Here is a 20828-nt window from a genome sequence, read left to right as displayed (position 1 = left end):
AAAAGTGACACGACAGACCTTAACACCATAATCAGTGATTTATATGTCTCTGTTGGTTTCTCCTCTTGCTATGAAAGGATGATACCTCTCTGTCCCTTTATTAGGGAGAGGTAGAGCCTTTGGTATGTTGAATTGTTGGGTGAATGACTAGTTTTTGTTGTACTGCATATCACGGTCTTTCTTGGGGGCTTTGAAGTTGCTTGCTTGGTGGGTGGAGGGTGCTGATGCTTTTTTTGCTGAAGTAAGTAGGAGGGGGGAGGGTTGTTACTTTGCTGCTGCTTGTGCATGGGAGGGCAGAGTAGGGGGGACTTTGGGGTTCTAACATTTTTCACTGTTTGGGGCACTCTTCTGTTTTCGTGGATACATGTGTAGAACAAGAACTTCAGGTTGTATATTGTATATGTTCACTGATATTAAATGGAACCACTGAACTATTTCTGCAGAAAATCATTGAAAACCAAAAGGAAATTTATAAAGGATGAGGACAGGAAAGATGAGTAGGACTTTCAAAAATACTTTAGTAACCAAAAGTAAAGTAGTTAATAAAATGTGCTGCTAATTAGGAGCAAATCAAAATGGAGACAGATAAAAACAGAGTTATCAAATGAGTACTTTAACCTCATCATGTCACTGAAGATGAATAAAAAGATTTTGGATATGAAAATAGAAATGAATGCTAAGTAAAGCCATAATCGAATCTAATGTATTTTGGTGCAGATGTGTTCTAGATTGCTATGGAAAGCAAACATGGGGAAAACAAAAGCACAGACCACAGGCTTTCCATCTTACTGGGATAAGAAAACAGTACAAACCACAGGTTCCAAACAAGGGATATGTGGTGAGTGCAGGTAAGTGGCATTGAGCTAATGCATCAGCCATGACTCACTAAGTAGCAGAGGAAGCACGATGAGTCAACGGGCCAATACTTGTTCCTATTTACATTCTTAATATACATTCCACTTCAAAAGAGGAGAAAGAGATCTACTTTGTTATCGTGGACCACATTAATTCTATAATCCCTATCAATAGAGATATTGTCAAGAACAAAATCAAATATTGGAGAAAAGAAGTATTCAAATACACTGACTTTGCTGTATGATGAAATATGAGTGTTGATGAAGGAAGTGCAACTGGCAGTACAAAATTTGATATCCAAAAAGGCATTTTATTTTGCTTTGTATTTATTTTCATTTAGAGATACAGCTCAGCATTTTATTTTGCTTTGTATTTATTTTCATTTAGAGATACAGCTCAGTAACATGCCCTTCACACGGGAGGAACGTACAAACTCCTTACAAACAGCTGAATTGAACCTAGGCTGCTGGTAGTGTAATAGTGTTGCACTAACTGTGCTACCCAAAATTATCACTTAACACAGATTCAGAAAGTAGAAGCTACTGCCTTTAAAGAAATGATAATTTAGATATGTACTTGACCAGCAAATAGAAAGCTGAGGGTTACAATGATCAGATGTATTTCTAGTTGGAGGGAAATATGCAGCAGGTGCCCATGGAACACTATCCAGACTAATTCTTCTCTTTCTACTTCAAGTAGGATGAAGAATTGTTTAAAAATGTGCATAATGTAGAGACAATGAATTAAATTATGAATTCAGAAGTCTAGGCAAATTGATGAAATGAAAAGAAGCATAGAAAGTGTGCTAATTGCTAGTTGTGCATTCTGGAAGAAACAATATGGAGGAGGAGTATAATTTAACTAGTATAATGAGAAAGGTGCAAGAGCAAAGGGTTATATCCTTGATGATGGTACAGCAAATTGATAAGGAGATTAAAAAATTAAGCTAAACCCTTACATATCACCGAATTATAAGAAAGATGTCAACAAAATTGAGAGAGTACAGAGAAGATTTACCAGAATGTTAACTGGGTTTCATCTCCTAAGTTACAGAGAAAGGTTGAACAAGTTGGGTCTTTATTCTTTGGAGTGTAGAAGGTTGAGGGGGGACTTGATAGAGGTATTTAAAATTATGAGGGGGATAGATAGAGTTGACATGGATAGGCTTTTTCCATTGAGAGTGGGGGAGATTCAAATAAGAGGACATGAGTTGAGAGTTAAAGGGCAAAATTTTAGGGGTAACATGAGGGGGAACTTCTTTACTCAGAGAGTGGTAGCTGCATGGAACGAGCTTCCAGCAGAATTGGTTGAGGCAGATTCGATGTTGTCATTTAAAGTTAAATTGGATAGCTATATGGACAGGAAAGGAATGGAGGGTTATGGGCTGAGTGCTGGTCGGTGAGGCTAGGTGGGAGTAAGAGTTCGGCACAGACTAGAAGGGCCAAGATGGCCTGTTTCCGTGCTGTAATTGTTACATGGTTAGATAGTTATATCACTGTTTAAGCTTCAACTGGAGTACTGCATACAATTCTGGGCACTATAATTTTGAACAGGTATCAAGCCCTTGGACAGTGCCTAGAGGAACATAACTGACATTGATTTGGGAAGAAAGTGAGAAAATAGAATTTCTCACCCAGGGAAAAGATTAACTGGAATCCAACAAAAGCATTTAAAACCATAAGATACTTCCATAATTTCTTCTATTTGTTCAGCTTCCGTCTTGATTATCCATAACATTAAAATAATAGGGAGAACTAGGGAGAAAATGAGACAATATTGTTTCACATACGGATCATTATGTTAGATCCAAATTCAAAACCAGCCATGAGGCCATGTTATGTTTTCTCTCTCCTCTAGTTATAAATGTCCTTGTAAAACAAACCTGACAAGTTGGAGTCAACTTGTAAATGCGGCAAAAACTCTCATATACTCAGCAGTCTCACGCTGACCAGAGTAAGGAATATATACGACCCAGCAGTACTTCCAATTAATATTAACATTTCAGCAACTGTGTGTGGAAAATCGGAACAGTTTGACTGAAGACAGCTTAATTTTTTTTTCAAAAAATCTGCCCGAATAGATATTTGTACCTGAAGAGAACCTCCCCCTTTGACAGATAGAGATTCAATCGACACTCAAATCAGAACAAAAAAGAGAAGCAGAAAACATTTCTGTAAAAGAACAACACAATACTAAAATGTGACTAGCAAGGAGAATCCATACCTGAAGAATCATGGCCTGTGTATTCATACATCTTGTCCCAAGTCCCATTCTCCTCTTTCCAGATGATGATCTTCCGGTCGTAGGAACAAGATGCCAAGATGTTTCCGTACATTGGATGTGCCCATGCCACCTGCCACACAGGACCTTCATGGCTGAACAAGGATTTACTCATTTAAGTATGTCATCAACAATTTTCTTTGTACATAACTGTTTCATGCAAAAGTTCACCATGTACATTACAAGGATACAAATCTGGAAAGCAGCATTCTTGTTGGACACTCAGGATCCTTCCCAGGAAAGGGAGGCTTTGCAAATTGCTGTAATCCTGTGTTGTTGGAATTGATTCAGATTCAGATTTATTACATGTACATCGAAACACAGTGAAATGCATCATTTATGTTAACAGCCAACACACCTAGGGATATGCTGGGGGCAGTCCACAAGTGTTACCACACATTCTGCCACTAACATAGCATGCCCACAATGCTTGGCAGAAAAAAAAGAGAACAAGAGAACAAAAGAAAGTAGAGCACAACAAGCAACAAAACAACAGCAGCAAGGCAAGCCTCTTTCCACACACCCACACACACAAACAGTCCTCCAACCCAAGGACAGACCTCCAGGCATCTAGTCTCCGAGCTTTGGCCATCAGGCTTTGACTTCCATACTTCTGATTGACCTCAGACTAGCTGATGATGGGACCCCGAACTCCTGGAATGTTGACTCACCAACCCGCATGTCTCCTGCTCACTCAAGACATCTGATCCCAGGGCCCACCGACTTCAGACAGTCTGATATCCACATTGCCGGTGTTTGAACTTGAAGCACAGGACTGAACTTTGGATGTCCTTCATCACCCATCCATATCCTTGAACTTCAAATGTGGAGTGAAGGCCTAATCTCTAACTCCTCCATATCTTGTCCCTAAATCTTAATCTGACCTCAAACTCATATCACGGTCCATAAACCCTAACCTGACCCCCAGCTCCCCTTCTGATCCCAAACCAACCTACATGCTTAAAAAACAGCTAAGCTTAAGCCACAATCTTGGAACCATCTTGACCAGAAGCCACTTATAAGCCTGACCAGGTAAGAATCACGTTTTTGCTTTCCTGAAGGACACTGACAAAACAGGCAGGTCTTTTTTAAAAATGAGAATTGTGTCATTTCATAGTCATCATTACTGAGAGCAGATTTTTCCCTAAATATTAGATTACTTAATTATTATAGATTGATAACTTATTTGGATTAGATTCCCCAGATGACAGAAACCTGGACGCTAGTCAAGTAAGTCAACCACTGTGCAATTATACCTGGAAAGTAAATTTCTGACTTCAAAATAATTTAAATCCAACCATCCCCCTCCAGTCCCTGCAGCTGTGCACAGTATCCGCAATATATATGTATCTAAGTAAAGCAGCATCCAGCTATACAGTACTTAGCTGGCAAGGCCTGGCACCAGGCAAATAACCTCTCGTTCAGTATCAGCAAGACAAAGGAGATAGTTATCGACTTCAGGAGAACTCGCACAACTCACACCCCTCTCTACATCAGCGGCACAGCAGTGGAAACTGCGAGCAGTTTCAAACTTCTGGAAGTGCACAGCTCACACAACCTTGTATGGTCATAGAACATATCCTACACAACCAAGAAAGCACACTAATGCCTCTTCTTTCAGAGGAGCCTGAAGAGAGCTGCACTACGCACATCAACACACAAGATCTTCTACAGATACGCAGTAGAAAGCATCATAACATGCTGCATCACTCCATGGTACAGAAACTGCACTGTGATGGGCAGGAAGCTTTTACAATGGATAATCAAAATGGCTCAGCACATTACCGGCACCAGCCTACACGCCAGGACACATATACAAAAGGTGCGGGAAAGAGGACAGCAACATCATGAAGGGTCCAACCCACCCTGCCCATGGACTACTTGTCCCACTCCCATTAGGAAGAAGGCTACTTAGCATCCACGGCAGGACCAGCAGACTCAAAAACGGTTACTTTCCCCAAGCAGTAAGGCTGATCAAACACCTCCACCCACTAAGTCACCCCACTACACCCCCACCACCACTACTTTACCATTTCCTGTCAGTCACTTTATGTACAGACAATCCTGTACCCAGTGTCACTTTATGTACATACAATCCATGTATGTATATATAAGCTACAGTATTGTATGTATTTATTTTACTGTTTTCCTATTATTGTGTTCTCTATTTTATTATGTAATTTTAACATGCTGCATCGGATCCAGAGTAACAACTCTTTTGTTCTCCTTTAGACTCGTGTACTGGAAATGACATTGAACAATCTTAAGTCTTAAGAAAACACTCAGCTCAGGTTTAATGAAGAGTTCCTGGTGGAAATGAGAGGGTGGGGAAGCTCTGAGTGGGTACCAGACAGTACCTTACAGCCCCTTACAGCCATGGAGAAAGATTAGATTAGGTAGATTAGATTTATTTGTCACATGTACATTGGAACAGTGAAATGCGTCATTTGCATCAAATTAAATCAGTGAGGATTGTGGAGAGCAGCCCACAAGCGTCGTCATGCTTCTGGCACCAACGTAGCATGCCCACAACTTACTAACTCTAACCTGTAGATCTGGGAGGAAACTGAAAAACCCAGAAGAAAGCCACACAGTCAAGGGGAGAAAGCACAAGCACACAGTGGTGGGAGCTGAAACCCACTCTTATATCTTGCACTGTAATAGCATTATACATACCACTCCACCACCACACTACCCTTAATCGGGAAAGGTAACAATCACACACCAAAGGCTGAAAAGTCAGCACGTGGGATCTCTCCAATGGAAAAAAAATGTTCTCATCAAGTACATTTGTCGAGATTTGTTTAAAAATAACAGGTCACCTTTTTAAGAATTAGAAATCTGGGTCTTTGGAACTCAGGAAGTAGCTGCAGAGCTCTTGAATATTTTTAAGACTATGTGAGGCAGATTCTTGTTAACAACAGGAAGGGTTATCAGGAGTGAATGAAAAGAGGAGTTGAAGTTAGAATCAGATCAGCCATGAGCTTATTAAATGCACAGCAGGTTTGAGGGGCCAAGTGGTCAACTCCTGCCTCTAAATTGTATGGGAAAAAGAAAATATTAACATGCCTAGTATTATAAATTGAAATTACATTAACAAATTTGTTTTTTGAGGATGTATCTACCAGGGTGGATAAGGGAGATCCAGCAGATATTGTATATCTGGATTTTCAGAAGTTTTCTGATCAGCAAGATGCTCATTTTGGAATAATGCTGACACAGCAAGATCCAAATGGCAATTACAACCATTGGCTTGTTGGTTTATGCTATATTGCTCCTCCTGACATTTAAGCAGAAGTGAGCTAATGCAGGTATTCCTGGAGGGATGCATGCTAGTCTGGCTCAATATCATGTCTTTTGTGGAACAAGTAATGGTTGCTATCTGGAAATCTGACTGTGGTCATTTAGTTTTTGATGGAGGAAAGTCTTGTGCAGGACTTACAGAGATAAGAAGAAAGAATTGCAAGAATATTTTATTTTTTCTTCTGACCAGGGAAACTAAACCAAGCAACACTCATTTTTCTTTTTTAATACTAAACCGAAAATTGGAAATTTTCAGCATTTCACACATTAGTATGAAGGGAAACATGCCTCTTACCAATATGCAACACACATCAAAGTTGCTGGTGAACGCAGCAGGCCGCGTCAGGATGAAGGGTCTCGGCCTGCAACGTCGACTGCACCTCTTCCTAGAGATGCTGCCTGGCCTGCTGCATTCACCAGCAACTTTGATGTGTGTTGCTTGAATTTCCAGCATCTGCAGAATTCCTGTTGTTTGCGTTTCTTACCAATATGTTTCACTTACCCTCTCAGGTCAGCAACAAGGATTTGACCTCCATTCTTAACATCAAATATCTTTACAGATCGATCAGAGGAGCAGGTTGCAAGACGAGTACCGTAGTAATCCATCTGTGCATCGTGCTGCATGAGAATGGTGGAGAAAGCTTTTATCAAATCCACACAGCACATGGCAATTACTCAAATTAATTCAGTTGCTGGAGCAAAACAATTAATTTCTCTTTACTCAGTTAGTAGTTAAAACACAACAGCTACATTACTAATTCTATTATTCTAACTACTAATTCTAGCTATTAGAAGCATTTAATGAGAAGAGTTTATAGGGCTGGTGGGACTAACTGTTACAAAAAGTGGTCAGGATGGGCCAAATGACCTTCGGCTATGCTCTAATCATATTAATTGACCAAAATGCTTTGAAATGACAGAACCATATCAGAAATATTGAAGTTAGATGCAAAGAAACTACTGCAGCAACGGAGAATGGAACAGACAGGCAAATATACAATTACTTTGGCCTCATTTGTTATTATACATCGAACTTGAAAGAGATTAGACTGACAGAAGTCACCAATTCTTCAAAAGAATATCGGTGTTTATAAAATATTGCACTCTCTCCCACATCACATTTTAGCCACAGACTTTGTTACCCAAGATCCTTGTCTAAGTCCCTCTGATCCCTGCCACAGTAAAGAAATGAACATCATAACATCCTATATGATTGTCACAAACATGATCTCCCCTGTTTACATTCTTAATGTTCCTAATCCAAAGGAAGGTGGCCTTACTTTTCTCCCATTTCATTGTTGCTGTTATATACAACATGCTCTCTAGAAAGCCAGAGCTATAATTCTGAGTATTAAGCTCAAAGACCGGGAACTGGGGTTGAGGAGGAGATAGAAAGGAAGGATCAGCCGTGATTGCATGGCAGAGCAGACTCGATAGGCCAGATGGTCTAATTCTGCTCCTATGTCTTATGGACAAGGGAAACATTTCAGCTCTGCTTTATATATATATATATATGGAAAAGAAGAAGAAAGCCCTTAACTCTGATTGGAGTCATCAGAACGCCGTCATGACGGCATTTTTTTTAGCAAGCTTTCTTATTTTTACGAGGCCGAGTTATTAGCTCGACGCTCAACCCCTCTTAACCCCATTCTCCTGCCTTCTCTTCGAAACCTTTGAAGCTCTTACTAATCATGAACCTAATAAACTCCACTTTAAATATAACCAACGATCTGGCCTCCATAGCCACCTGTGGCAATGAATTCCACAGATTCACTACCCTCTGGCTAAAGAAATTCACCCTCATCTCCGTTCTAAAGGTCACCCTTGTATTCTGAGGCTGTGCCCTCTGGTCCTAGACTCTCCAATCATCAGAAACATCCTCTCTGTCTGTTGCAGGACTAATGCTCTCAGAAAGACTTGAAGAAACTTTCCCCATAAGGTTTATTTTTTGCATTTTCTGGAAGGGATTTCAGCTGAACATCACATCTGAAATGCTTCAAAAGATCCACCATTATAGTTAAGAAGTGTGGACCAAACCCGTGAAACATGGAATCAGTTACCACATGCATGATGATGACATCACCTCTTGATTTATCAATTTCAACTCTGAATCTAATTTGAACTTCATTAAGGGGCATTTATAATTGATCAATATTCCAGGTGGAAGTAGGCAGTGCAACTTGTAAAGTAGCCACTAACAACCTTCAAAGCTTGACAAATGAAAGAAAAGAATGCAACTTGCGTAATATGGAAGCATAAAGTTGATACTGCATAATGCAGATGATATGTATACCTATATTGTCAAATGATCAATGAAGGAACAATACTGAGGGTCCAGTCCTTCTCTGCATTTCACAAGATTTGACATAGATTTGAATCAAATAAGCAGTTTTATTTGAAATGCAGGCAACATTTACTGAATAGTAAGTAAACCACAAATTAAATTTACACTCTTATTCAATTTCAACAGCTCACAAGCATGTTTTATGAGCAGAGAAATCTATCTGACAAAAACACAGAATGAAGTACTGATAACAAGCCATATAGGAGCTCCCAGTACTGATGTTCACCCTAATCAACACTGCCATCCTCTGGTCTCTGTGAATGAAAGCACTCTTCATTCCAGCCTCCAACCTCGAAAGCACCATTGGGATTTTGGAGCAAAAACAAAGTGCTGGAGGAACTCGGCACATCAAGGAGCATCTGTAAAGCTCAATGGATAGTTAATGTTTTGGGTCAAGACTCTGCTTCAGGGTTGAGCGTGCAGTAGCAAGGTAGGGAGTATGAAGAGATGAGAAGAAGTGGTGAGGCAGGGGTTGGCAGGCAACAGGTGGAACCAGATGGGGAGAATATGAAGTGAAGCAAGGTAAGGAAGCGGTACGTGGAGTCAGAAGACAGTGTCTAATAGTCATAGTCATACTCATACTTTCTTAATGGTTGATTGGCTGAGATGGATCAGGAGAGAGAAAAGGGGGACAGGTGAGGTAAGAGAAGGGAGGGTGGAGGTGGAGACAGGCGGTGATAGATACAGAATCTGACAAGTAAAGAAGGTGTAAGGAACCAGGTAACAGGGTGATGATGGAACCCTTTGGGCAAGGGTATCAGAGATTTAGAAGATATACTGTATTGGTGATGGGCAGATAGAAACAGTTGGGGGAACTGTTGAAGCTGGGTGATGGGAAAATGGGGGTGATGGAAACTAGAAGGCGAGAGACGGGGCAATAGTTAAAAAAAAAATCAATGTTCACTTCATGGGGTTTGTAGAATACCCAGAGAGAATACGAGATGCTCTTCTTTGCCTAGCTAAGTTCCCCAGCAGCTTCCCCTCTCTGCCATTTGTTCTTCTAAACTCAAGACAGTATAAGCCAGTCTGATGAATCTCATTCAAAATTAAAAAAAACACATTGATCTTTGCTCAATGACAAGTATTTCCTTCACTGGGTCAGGAGACTAGATCTTTTCAGAATAGGCCAGATGCAGCATCATCAGGAACCCACACAATTGAAGCAAGGTGCCTCCGCTGCAGTGGTCGAATATTCGTGAAATAAAAGTCAACATACTATTTATATTTCAAATTGATGCTCTACTGACATGTTAACTTTAAGCAATTCATGTACAATCTCTCATCACTTAAAACTGGTATTTTCCACCAAAGTGGGTAACCTATTTGCCGTGCCCTCACTCATTCTCTTATCCTGTCTTTCACTATCAAAACCTCCCTGAATCTTTCTCATAGCCCACACTGCACCCAATAAGTAAGATCAACGAAATTAAATATATTTCATATATTACATCACTCAAACCACTGCTATAGACTGCAAACAGCTTGTGCTCCAGCAGCAATCCCAGCCATGCACCATTAGACACAGCATCTTAGGTATAAAAGATTATTTCTACTGTTTTCTGACATCAATCTATACCAACACTTCTTCTAATAGCATGTGCTATAATTCTGTTTTTTTTGTGTCGCACGTAACTGAAGGCCTTCTGAAAGTCCAAGTACATAAGATCCATTGATTCACTCTTATATGAAATGCTAGTTACAACATCAAAGCACCAATGGATTTGTCAAATAGGGCAAGTCCTCTAACTTTGCCCCCAATCCTACTGTTTTCTAAATGCCCTGATATCACTGACTGAACAACAGATTCTAACATTTTCACTACACGGGTTAACAGGTTTGTCACATCTGTTTTCTCTTTGTGAATATATATGTAACTTCATAATCCATGGGAAATACTCTAGAATCCATGGAATTTTGAAGACTGACAGCCATTTCCTTCAAACTCCTTAGACGCAGGTCATTAGGTCATGTGGATTTATTGCATTTTATTCCTATTAATTTCTTCAATACTTGTTTTTCACCAATGCTAATTTCTTTGTCTTTTCATTCATCTGTAGTTTTTCCACTTGTTCCGCGAGATTCCCCCATCACCCATAAAGATGGACACAAAATTCACTCCTCTTCCCTTCCTAGCATTTGTCCTTTTACTTCAATTCTTTGGCCTCAATAATGAGACAAAACACAAGCTTTGAATCACACTAAAATGCAAGAACAGAAACTAGCATATCAATTGTGTCATGGGATTTCTTATAGTTTAACAATAAATCACTCCAAGCCAATTAAATCTCCTCACGAACACAGGTGTTAAATTCATGAGCTACTTCTAACTGTTATCACTGCCTGTGTCCATGTAATAAACACAAAATGCTCTTAATTAAAACTGTCTCCCATTTACTTAATGATATGAATGTGCCAACATTCAAAGAATATAACTATTTTACCTACACTGCGTTAGCTAGAAATGAGGAATAAAATACTGCGCAGAAGGGCAGTGATGCAGAGCTGTCCATAATCATCAGTCAAAGCAGTGGTCCATCCAGTCTGGAGATAAAGTTGCAGCTATTTATTTTTGCTCACATTATCAGAAATACCCATGAGTTAGAAAGAACATACATTTATAGATGACCTTTATAAGTACGACACTTTTTTAGGCGGGTGGTGCATGCTCCCTCTAAACTATAATGTTATTTAAATTAGGTAAAGCTGACCTGTAGTTTAACCTCATTGATCCTACTTCATTCAATTAACCTTAGTATTACTGTTATTCATCTTCAGTGTTGAAAATTTAAATTGTATAACCTCAATAGCCTCACCATTCCTTCTCAAACCCAGTGTGGAGGATCTGCCATTTTTCTACACTGATTTCTATATGCCAGTTTTCACAAATCAGTTTGTTCTGAAATATGTCTTAATTTAGTCTTAAAATTTTTAACATAATTACTTAATCATACCTTTAACCTGAAATGTCTTTTGGCAACCACACTTAAAAAAACTGCTGGTTAACAAAAATATGGTACTGCAGGACTGTCCCTGTATAAAAATGATGTGTTAGCAAAATAATCTCACTTTCTAGAAAAGACACTGTCCTCGTTAGCTTTGTTCATTTACCTTGAAATAGTGTGTCCAGTGCTTGTCGGGTAGATTGTACGAGCATTTGTAAAACTCATCAGGCCAAACATTTTTGCAAGCAGAAAAATCCTAGACCTGTGATCATCTGACAAGTTTAGTGACAATATTATGACAATTTCCATCTGCGTCAGAGACTAGGATTAAAATAATCTGGTCTTTTCCTGAAATCAACATCCCTACTTAAGATGGTCATAAAAGGGTGCTTCATTCCATGTGTTTTCTGTTTAACAGCCACAAACAACTTTATTAAAAGGACATGTTTTCTAATATCGTGGAGATGTTGTTGCCAACCTGAACTGACTGGGGTCTGCAGGTGAGAAAATCGAGGATCCAATTGCGCAAGGATGTATTGAGGCAAAGGTCTTGAAGCCTGTTGATTAGATTTGAGGGGATGATGATACTGAATGCCAAGCTGTGATCGATAAAGAGCATCCTGATGTATCCATCTTTGCTGTCTAAATGCTCCAGGTTAGAGTGAAGAGCCAATGAGATGGCATCTGCTGCGGACCTGTTGCTCCAGTAGGTAAATTGGAGCAGATCCAAGTTGCTTCTCAGGTAGCAGTTGATAAGTGTTATCATCAACCTCTTAAAACACTTCATCTCTGTGGACATAAGTGCTTTTTGCAAGCACGAGTAATGAATAGGACCTTGATAGCATTAATCAATGCCAATATCTAATGTTTCTGGTCACTGACTCAAACATTTTGTATCAGTTAACAGGATGACACTACCGTTGACTAGTTCTTATGACTGACTTGGCAACCAAAGACTGTATTTAAGACCATAAGATATAGGAGCAGAATTAGGCCATTCAGCCCATCAAGTCTGCTCCGCCATTTCATCATGGCTGATCCAATTTTCCCTTAGCCCCAATCTCCTTCCTCCCCATAACTCTTAATGCCCTGACTGATCAAGAATCTATCAACCTCTGCATTAAATATACATTAAGACTTGGTCTCCACAGCTGCCTGTGGCAAAGAATTCCACAGATTCACCACCCTCTGGCTAAAGAAATTCCTCAATGAAGCAAAGGGGATCAGGGGAAAAATTACAGAAGTAGTTACAACAATTTGGAACTGCCTCCGGCTAAGAAATTGAGAATGTACAATTATCAGTCTAGAAACGTAACATGATGATTCCATTTCATACAATCAATTTTTTAAATTAGGGCTATATCAGCATAGCCAACTGAAAGGGTTTAAAAAGTGTAGGCAGGATGGTAGTCACGGCATGCTCCTTCTGTAAGATGTAGGATTGCAGGGTACTTCATGGTCTCCCTGATGACTACATCTGCAGGAGATAGGAGATTCAGAGGGATGCACAGGAGGTTCTGTGGCTGCACAAGAGAAGCTAGGATGGTGCGTTGCCTCCCAAGTGCTAGGGTTCACCATGTTTCAGAGTGGCTGCAGAAGATTCTCAAGAGGGAGCGTGAGCAGCCAGAGGTTGTGGTGCACATTGGCACCAACATTATAGGTAGAAAGGGAGAAGAGGTCCAACACAGTGAGTTTAGGGCATTATGGAAAAGACTGAAGAGCAAGACCTCCGAGGTAGTTATCTCTAGATTACTTTGCCACATGCTAGTCAGAGCATGAAAAGGATGATAGCACAAATGAATGAGAATCTGGTGCAGGAAGCAGGATTTCAGATTTCTGGATCATTAGGATTTCTTCCAGGGAAGGCATGATCATTACAAAAAGGACTGGTTACACCTGAACCCGAAGGGGGCCAATATCCTTGCGGGCAGGTTTTCTGGACAATTAGGGAGGGTTTAAAATAACCTGGCAGGGGGGTGGGAACTGGAGAGACAGGGCTGAGGGTGGGATAGTTGGTATACAAGCAGATGCAGGATGTAGCGAGACTGTGAGGAAGGACAGGCAGATGATTGGACAAAATTGCAGTCAGTGGAATGAGTTGAAGTGTAACACGGGGTAAAATCGAAAAGGGTGATGAATACAGAACTGGTGTTATATTTGAATACACACAGTATACAGAATAAGGTAGATGATCTTGCAGTGCAATTAAGACATTAGCAGGTGTGATGTTGTGGGCATGATTGAATCAGACATGAAAGAAGATCATAGTTGGGAGCTTAACATCCAAGGATACACATTGTATCAAAAGGACAGATTGATAGGTGGGGGGGTGGGGGTGGAGTGGCTCTGTTGGTAAATAATGAAATCAAATCCTAAGAAAGAGAGAACATAGGATTGGAAGATGTAGAATCCTTGTGGGTTGAATTAAGAAACTGCCTCCGAACAGTAGCCAGGATGTGGGATATAAATTACAACGGGAAATAGAAAAGATTTTAAAAAGGGCAATGTTACAATGATAGTGGGATATTTCAGTAAGGAGATAGATTGAGAAAGACGTATTTTGAAACAAGCTGAGTGGTTGAGACCACTAGGGGAAAAGTAATTCTGGATTGGATTTTGTGAAATGAACCAGATTTGATTAGGAAGCTTAAGGTAAAGGAACCCGTAGGAGACAGTGATCATAAAATAATAGAACTCACCTTGCTGTTTGAGTGGAAGATAAAGTCGGATGCATAAGTATGCCAGTGGAGTAAAGGAAACTACAGAGGCATGAGAGGAGCTAGTCAAAGTTGATTGGAAGGGGAGACTAGCGAGATTGATGGCCAAACAGCAATGGCTGGATTTTCTGGAAGGAACAGGATAGATACATCCCAAAGATGAAGAAGCATTCTGAAGGGAGGGTGAAGCAACTGTGGTTGACAAGAGAAGTCAAAGACAGCTTAAAAGCAAAAGAGAGGGCATGATGAAATGGTGAAGCAGAATTGATGGGCCGAATGACCCACCTCTGTTCCTATGTTTCATGAAGAAGACAGTGTATCATTGGAAAAAAGGGAAGCACATGGGGCACCAGAGGGAGGTGATGGGCAGGAGACAAGAGAATGGGTACAGAATGGGGAATAGAAATAGAGAAAAGAGGAGGGGGAGAAATTACCAGAAGTTAGAAAATCGATGTCCATGCCCTCAGATTGGAGGTTACCTAGAGAGTGTTGTTCCTCCAACCTCATTTGTTCATCCAATGAACAAATATTCCTTGTTTAGTTTTGTGCCAGGCTCAGGATGGCTTACACAGGGAAAGATACAACAAGTATTTCGTTGTGAAAATCGCAGGCAAAGTAAAAAGAAGTTAGCAGGTAGATGAAAGACTTTTTTCTACATTAAACAAAGGGAAGCTTCAATAAAATGAAAGAAATTAAATGAAAAACATAAATCCAGAGTCTTACCACTATGAAAATTAAGCAAATATAATCAACCTCCAATGAAAATGCAAACTGACATCATCTTTTAAAATATCAGAGTCAAGCCTAATGGATATAAACCTTGTTCATGCAGTGCAAGTCCTTTCCTTTCCTTTCCCAGAATTTCTTGTTAGGAGTAATATAGCATTGTGATTAAATTGGCAGACTATTATTCAGCAGCCTGAACTTTTAGTCTCACCACAACAGATGGGGAATCTATATTCAAATAATTAAATAAGTCTGCAATACAAAGATTATGCCAATAATAAAGAAAAATACTGAGAATGGCAAAGATCTCTTCATGCCAGGTGACATCTCTGATCAGCCAAAGGTCACAGCACTGAAATGTTAATCAAAAATAAAAAAAACGACACCCATGTCAAAAATCTGTAAAACAAAACTGAAAAAGCTATAAACACCACAAGCCAGGCATCATCTGTGTAGAGATCTCAGCAAGCCTCCAGCAAAAGTACACAACCTGCTGAGTTTTCTGTTTTAAATTCAGCCCAAAATGTTAAGTCTGATTGTCTCCCCACAAATGCCCTGTGATCTGATGAACATTCCCATCGTTTTAAATTTCTGACTTACAGAACATAGAACATTACAGCACAATACAGGCCCTTTGGCCCATGTTGAAGTACTGACCTTTTAGCCTTCTCTAAGGTCAATCTATTCCTTCCGTCTAGCATAACCCTCCATTTCTCTATCATCCATGTGCCCGAGAGTCTTTTAAACGTCCACAACGTATCCGCCTCTGCCACCACCCCTGGCAGCGTGTTCCATGCAGCCATCATTCTACGTGTAGGGTTCTCAGTGATACTCATCGTAATGTTAATTGTTAAGGCTGACAAAATGGCTTCTCTGTACTGTTAACTGCTGAGTAAGGGGTTCTCTGTAGCAGCATGTTTGGGTTATAATTAGTGATAATGGGACTTGTATTCATTTGCTAACCAATGGAAGTCATGTTATTCTATCTGTATGTGCAGGAACCGGAGGAGAAGCGCAGGCTTTTGGTGGAGGAGAAGCGAAGAGGTCGGATGTGAGTCGAGCGCTCTGGTAGATCACCGGGAGTGATCCCAGCCGAGGGTCGACGGAGTTCGGAAGAGATCAAGGGGAGGAACGGATACCCCATTTTGTGAGCTCCAACAAATTATTGTGCACAGAACTGATAAAATTTATTGATTTGGCACCTTTAATTTTATTTGTTTCTACTAACCCATCACCGAGAAATCATTATAAAGTGTAATCATTTACTTGCCTATTGTGTACCGTAATATTTTGTGTCGTGGACTTGTACCTGGGTGCAATCACACAGTATCCACACCGACGCACTATAAAGCCGGCCCATTATGAAAATATACCGGGGAGGGGGATGGGGGTGGGAGACATTGACGTGCACACACTCAACACAATGGCAGAAAAATGACAAGGCAATGTTTGTGTGTGTGTGTGTGTGTGTGTGTGTGTGTGTGTGTGTGTGTGTGTGTGTGTGTGTGAGAGTGAGTGTGAGAGAGAGAGAGAGAGAGAGAGAGAGAGAAAGAAAAAAGAAAACAAACAAGCGTATACTTGTGCGTGTATGGAGTGTGGTTACCGAGTGCTCTCCATCAGACTCTAAACCTTCTGAAATGGCCCAGAAAGTTACTCAATATTTTACCAACAACTTTTGCCAATCTTGCAAGCCACATCCCAATGAACAAGTCAGAAAATGTGTCCAAATGTTAATGCTTTAAAAAATCAGAGGGCTGAAAAAGTTAGAGTGGAGCAAATATCTTCCTATACATGGCTAAATAAAATTCTCATGGCAAAGGTAAGTATTAAAATCAAATAATGATCTAATTGATTAGAACCTGCAACTTCTTGCCAAGGATTCCAGTATCCTTTACAGACACACGATTGCAAAGATATTCAATTAGTTCTATATTGTAACTTACCCAAGGCCTTCAATCACTATTATACATCTTGCAGAAATGAGCAAATAACTGGACATATTTGCTGGGGTTCCCTTTGCAATTTATGTGTGGGTTACACTGGATATATTCACTTTGAACCACTCAATATTAGATAGCATTATTATAATTCTCTCTCTGCATCCCTTTCTCTCTGCCTCTTTCCAATTACTTTTCCAATATTAAATTAATCAGTGACCACCTTATTTCCCCTGTTGTCACACTGCTCTGAGTGAGATCACCTTGCTGGCAGAACAAAACAAAATAATTACTTTATCGATTTCCTCTTGTAAAATGGGATTCTATATTGTGATGCAAAGAAATGAGAAATTGCATTGCTGTGCTGAGGATATGCAGTTGATACCCTGCTGCTAGGAATAATCGCTATGGAGATTGGGGATAAATGAGCCTGCTGTATAGAAACAAGACCTTCTCTCTCATCTCTCCATACTTTCCCTTGATATCTCAGTCCTAGCCACAAGGGAACAGAGTTCTCAGCCACAAATTCTCAGAATTCTCTATTGGGAAGTTGTAAGCAGTGCCTGTCATGCAGATGGTTCATTTAAAGGACACCTTAGGGCAATTATCCTAAAGTATTCATGACATGGGTGTAACTGTGCGAAGTTCAAACAGAAAAATGAGTAGTTCATTAAACTGCAATGATGAAGCTAACGCCTGTAAGATACAACAGCCCAACTCTCTCAGTGGATTTATACACTTAATGTCTATACTTATTACCAGAATCCACATCAATGCCTTTCCCCTATTTAACAAAGGAGATGGAGATTTAGATATAGGTGAGTAAGAAATGGTAATGGACAGGGAACTTCCTTCTTGTTCCCGACTTCTGATCACAATTTACAGAGGAAAAAAAACTGAAACTAAAGATCTAATGTTGATATTTGAATTGTTAAGTGATAGTTATTCTGAGGTTTTTGCTGAGGGAGCCTGAATACCTACTGTACAAATAGGGTCAAGGTACTATACAGAAAATCAGACTATCAAATCTTCATTTATCAATTGAACAAGCACTAATGTACACATTACAGTCTGCGAGCAAAGGTCATGGAAAACCCAAATAGATTACAGTGTCATCAATCATTGCAAGGCATTATTCATTATGGCATAGCGGGTGTGTTTGGGGTGGAGCATCACTTGCTGAAAAAGACATTGAGTGCAGCTCCGTTTTCACTGAGACTGCCCTTCTGCTGCACTCAGCCACAGTGAAGCATTCATGGGGCAAGGGACCAGCAATTTTGGGGAAACATGATTTGTCCATTCCATGTTCTGTAATTTTTTTTATGATTCCAATAACCCAGCCCAATGCTATCCTCCATTCCTACTCTTCAAATTCAAACATTCAAATGCAAATAAATCAGGATAGGAATTTCATTTTAAAAAATAAACTACATTCTCCCTAAATTTAATCAATCATTGAATGCTTTTGGTAGTAGTAATTAAGGAAGTTTCTGTACTTTGGGAGTTTATTTAATATGAATGAGCGATCCACTTACAATCATATCCTCATGGGACGTATCCACTGTGTTGATCACGGAAACCTGTAAATAACAATAACAAGGCAGATTAAGAGAATCTGACGGTGCTTAAAAATGTGTCTACTTCAGATAATTTTAGCCATTCTCATACCAAGTACCCAGTGGCATTATCAATTAATGCCAGAAATGTGCCTCAGGACTCATTTTCAAGAGGACTGTAATACATCAACATGACCTTTAGGCTGCATGCCAGGGACATCATGTTCTTTAGGCTAGAACTATACTGAATTTTCAAGTAGATCATCACAATAACCACATAATTTCCCTAATATGTACATTAGTTCACATGCAATCTTTATGATCCATACAAGAAGCTTATTGGTTTACCAAATCTAAGCAATCTGAACCTAGGTCCTCATGGTGGTAGCCCCTCCCCCAACCACAGTAGATTTTTGAAGCTAGCTGCAATGCAAATGTCCACAAAATAAGGTTTACTAATATCTCTTCAAAACTATTCTCCCCAAAAAATACAAATTCATTAACTTTTGTTTTGTTCCTTTCATTGAAGTGTGCATCACCAGTAAGGGTGCAGAATTTGCAAGATTCACTATCTTCTGGATGAAGAAATTTCTTCTAATCTCTGCCTTGAATGACCAATCCCTGCATCTGAAACTGCAAATCTCATCCTAGGCAAACCAGCCAGGCCAACATCAACACTGGCAACAAACAATTTAGTGGTCCGAGAAGCATCTATGGGAGGTCAGGAATCATTAAATGTTTTGAGTCCTGATGCAGGGTTTTGACTCAAAACTTTGACAACCCCTTTCCTTCTACGGATGCTGCTCAACCTGTTGAGTTCTTCCAAACTGCTTGTTGCTCCAGATTCCAGCATCTGCAGTCTTGTTGTCAATATCAGCCTTACAACCCACATCTGCCATGTCAAACTTTTCAATGAGATCACTTCTCATTCTTCTAAATGTGTGACAGTACAGGCTTAGTCTGCTTAACCTGCTCACACCATAAACTTTCCACCACAATAATTAATCTCCAACGCACTCCCTTCTTCAGAACTCTATTATTGCTTAAATAAGGAGAACAGATTTCTATATAACATTCCATATGTATGCTTGCTCAGAGAATAAGAACCAGGTTTATTATCACTGATATATGTCGTGAGATTTGTTATTGAGTGGCAGCAGTATAGTGCAATACAGAAAATATACCGTAAATTACAATAAGAAATATTTAGTATATAAAAATATCAAATAAATAGTGCAAAATAAGAGCAAAAATAGTGAGGTTGTGTTCATGGGTTCATTGTCTGTTCTGAAATCTGATGGAGGTGGGGAAGAAACTCTTTTTAAAACATTGAGTCTGTGTCTTCAGGGTCTTGTACCTCCTCTGTGATGGTAGTTATGAGAAGGGGGCATGTCCTGGGCTGGGTGATGGGATCTTTCCTGATGGATGCCACCTTTTTGAGGCAACACTTCTGAAACTGTTCTGGGGCGGCCAGTGATGGAGCTGGCTAAGTTTCCACCCTCTGCAGCTTTTTCCAATCCTGTGTGACGGCCCTTTCATACCAGACAGTGATACAACCAGTTAGAATGCTCTTCATGGTACACTTGTAGAAAATTGCTAGAGTCTACATAATCAGAGCTAAACATCTCCACTCTTGGACTCAAATCCTCTTGCAATAAAGGCCAAATTCCTAACTGCACGCAGGTGTCCCTTGACTGATGGAAATTTAATTCGTGATTTTTTCATGACTTTTCTCACTGTAACAAAAAGTGCACCAATTCCCACCCATAATACATTCATACTTCTCCCACGTCATTGTGTCTCTACTGAGATTGCAGTACAGACATTATCAGAATTCATTACAATTTATTCCATGCATCCTTTGTGAAGGCTCAGAAATACTTCAGCAGCTCTGAGGATGAATCTCTTCCAGAAATCATAAGAAATAAGCATTACTGCTTTTCTGGAAGTAATTGAAGTCCTCCATTGGTCAGGGTCTACATGATACACAAGCCAGTGCAGTAATTAGATTATGAGAACACTCAGTCCTTTTTTATTGTCATTTAGAAATGCATATATGCATGAAATGATACAACGTTTCTCCGGAGTGATATCACAGAAAACAGGACAGACCAAAGACTAACACTGACAGAACCACATAATTATAACATATAGTTACAGCAGTGCAA

General features: G+C 39.9%; 1 protein-coding gene across 1 annotated transcript in view; it reads right to left on the bottom strand.

Annotated features, from left to right (window-relative positions):
• The window catches only part of sec13 (SEC13 homolog, nuclear pore and COPII coat complex component), a 54615-nt gene that overhangs the window by 25860 nt on the left and 7927 nt on the right, over positions 1-20828 (bottom strand). The window contains exons 2-4 of the mRNA XM_072280665.1: positions 18640-18684; positions 6941-7056; positions 3079-3230 (exon numbers count right to left, since the gene is read on the bottom strand). Coding sequence (XP_072136766.1) covers positions 3079-3230; positions 6941-7056; positions 18640-18684 — 313 coding nt within the window. The remainder of the gene's footprint in view (positions 1-3078; positions 3231-6940; positions 7057-18639; positions 18685-20828) is intronic.

The sequence above is a fragment of the Mobula birostris genome, chromosome 16, assembly GCF_030028105.1.
Source record: "Mobula birostris isolate sMobBir1 chromosome 16, sMobBir1.hap1, whole genome shotgun sequence".
NCBI lineage: Eukaryota > Metazoa > Chordata > Chondrichthyes > Myliobatiformes > Myliobatidae > Mobula > Mobula birostris.
This window is presented reverse-complemented; position numbering and strand designations above follow the sequence as displayed.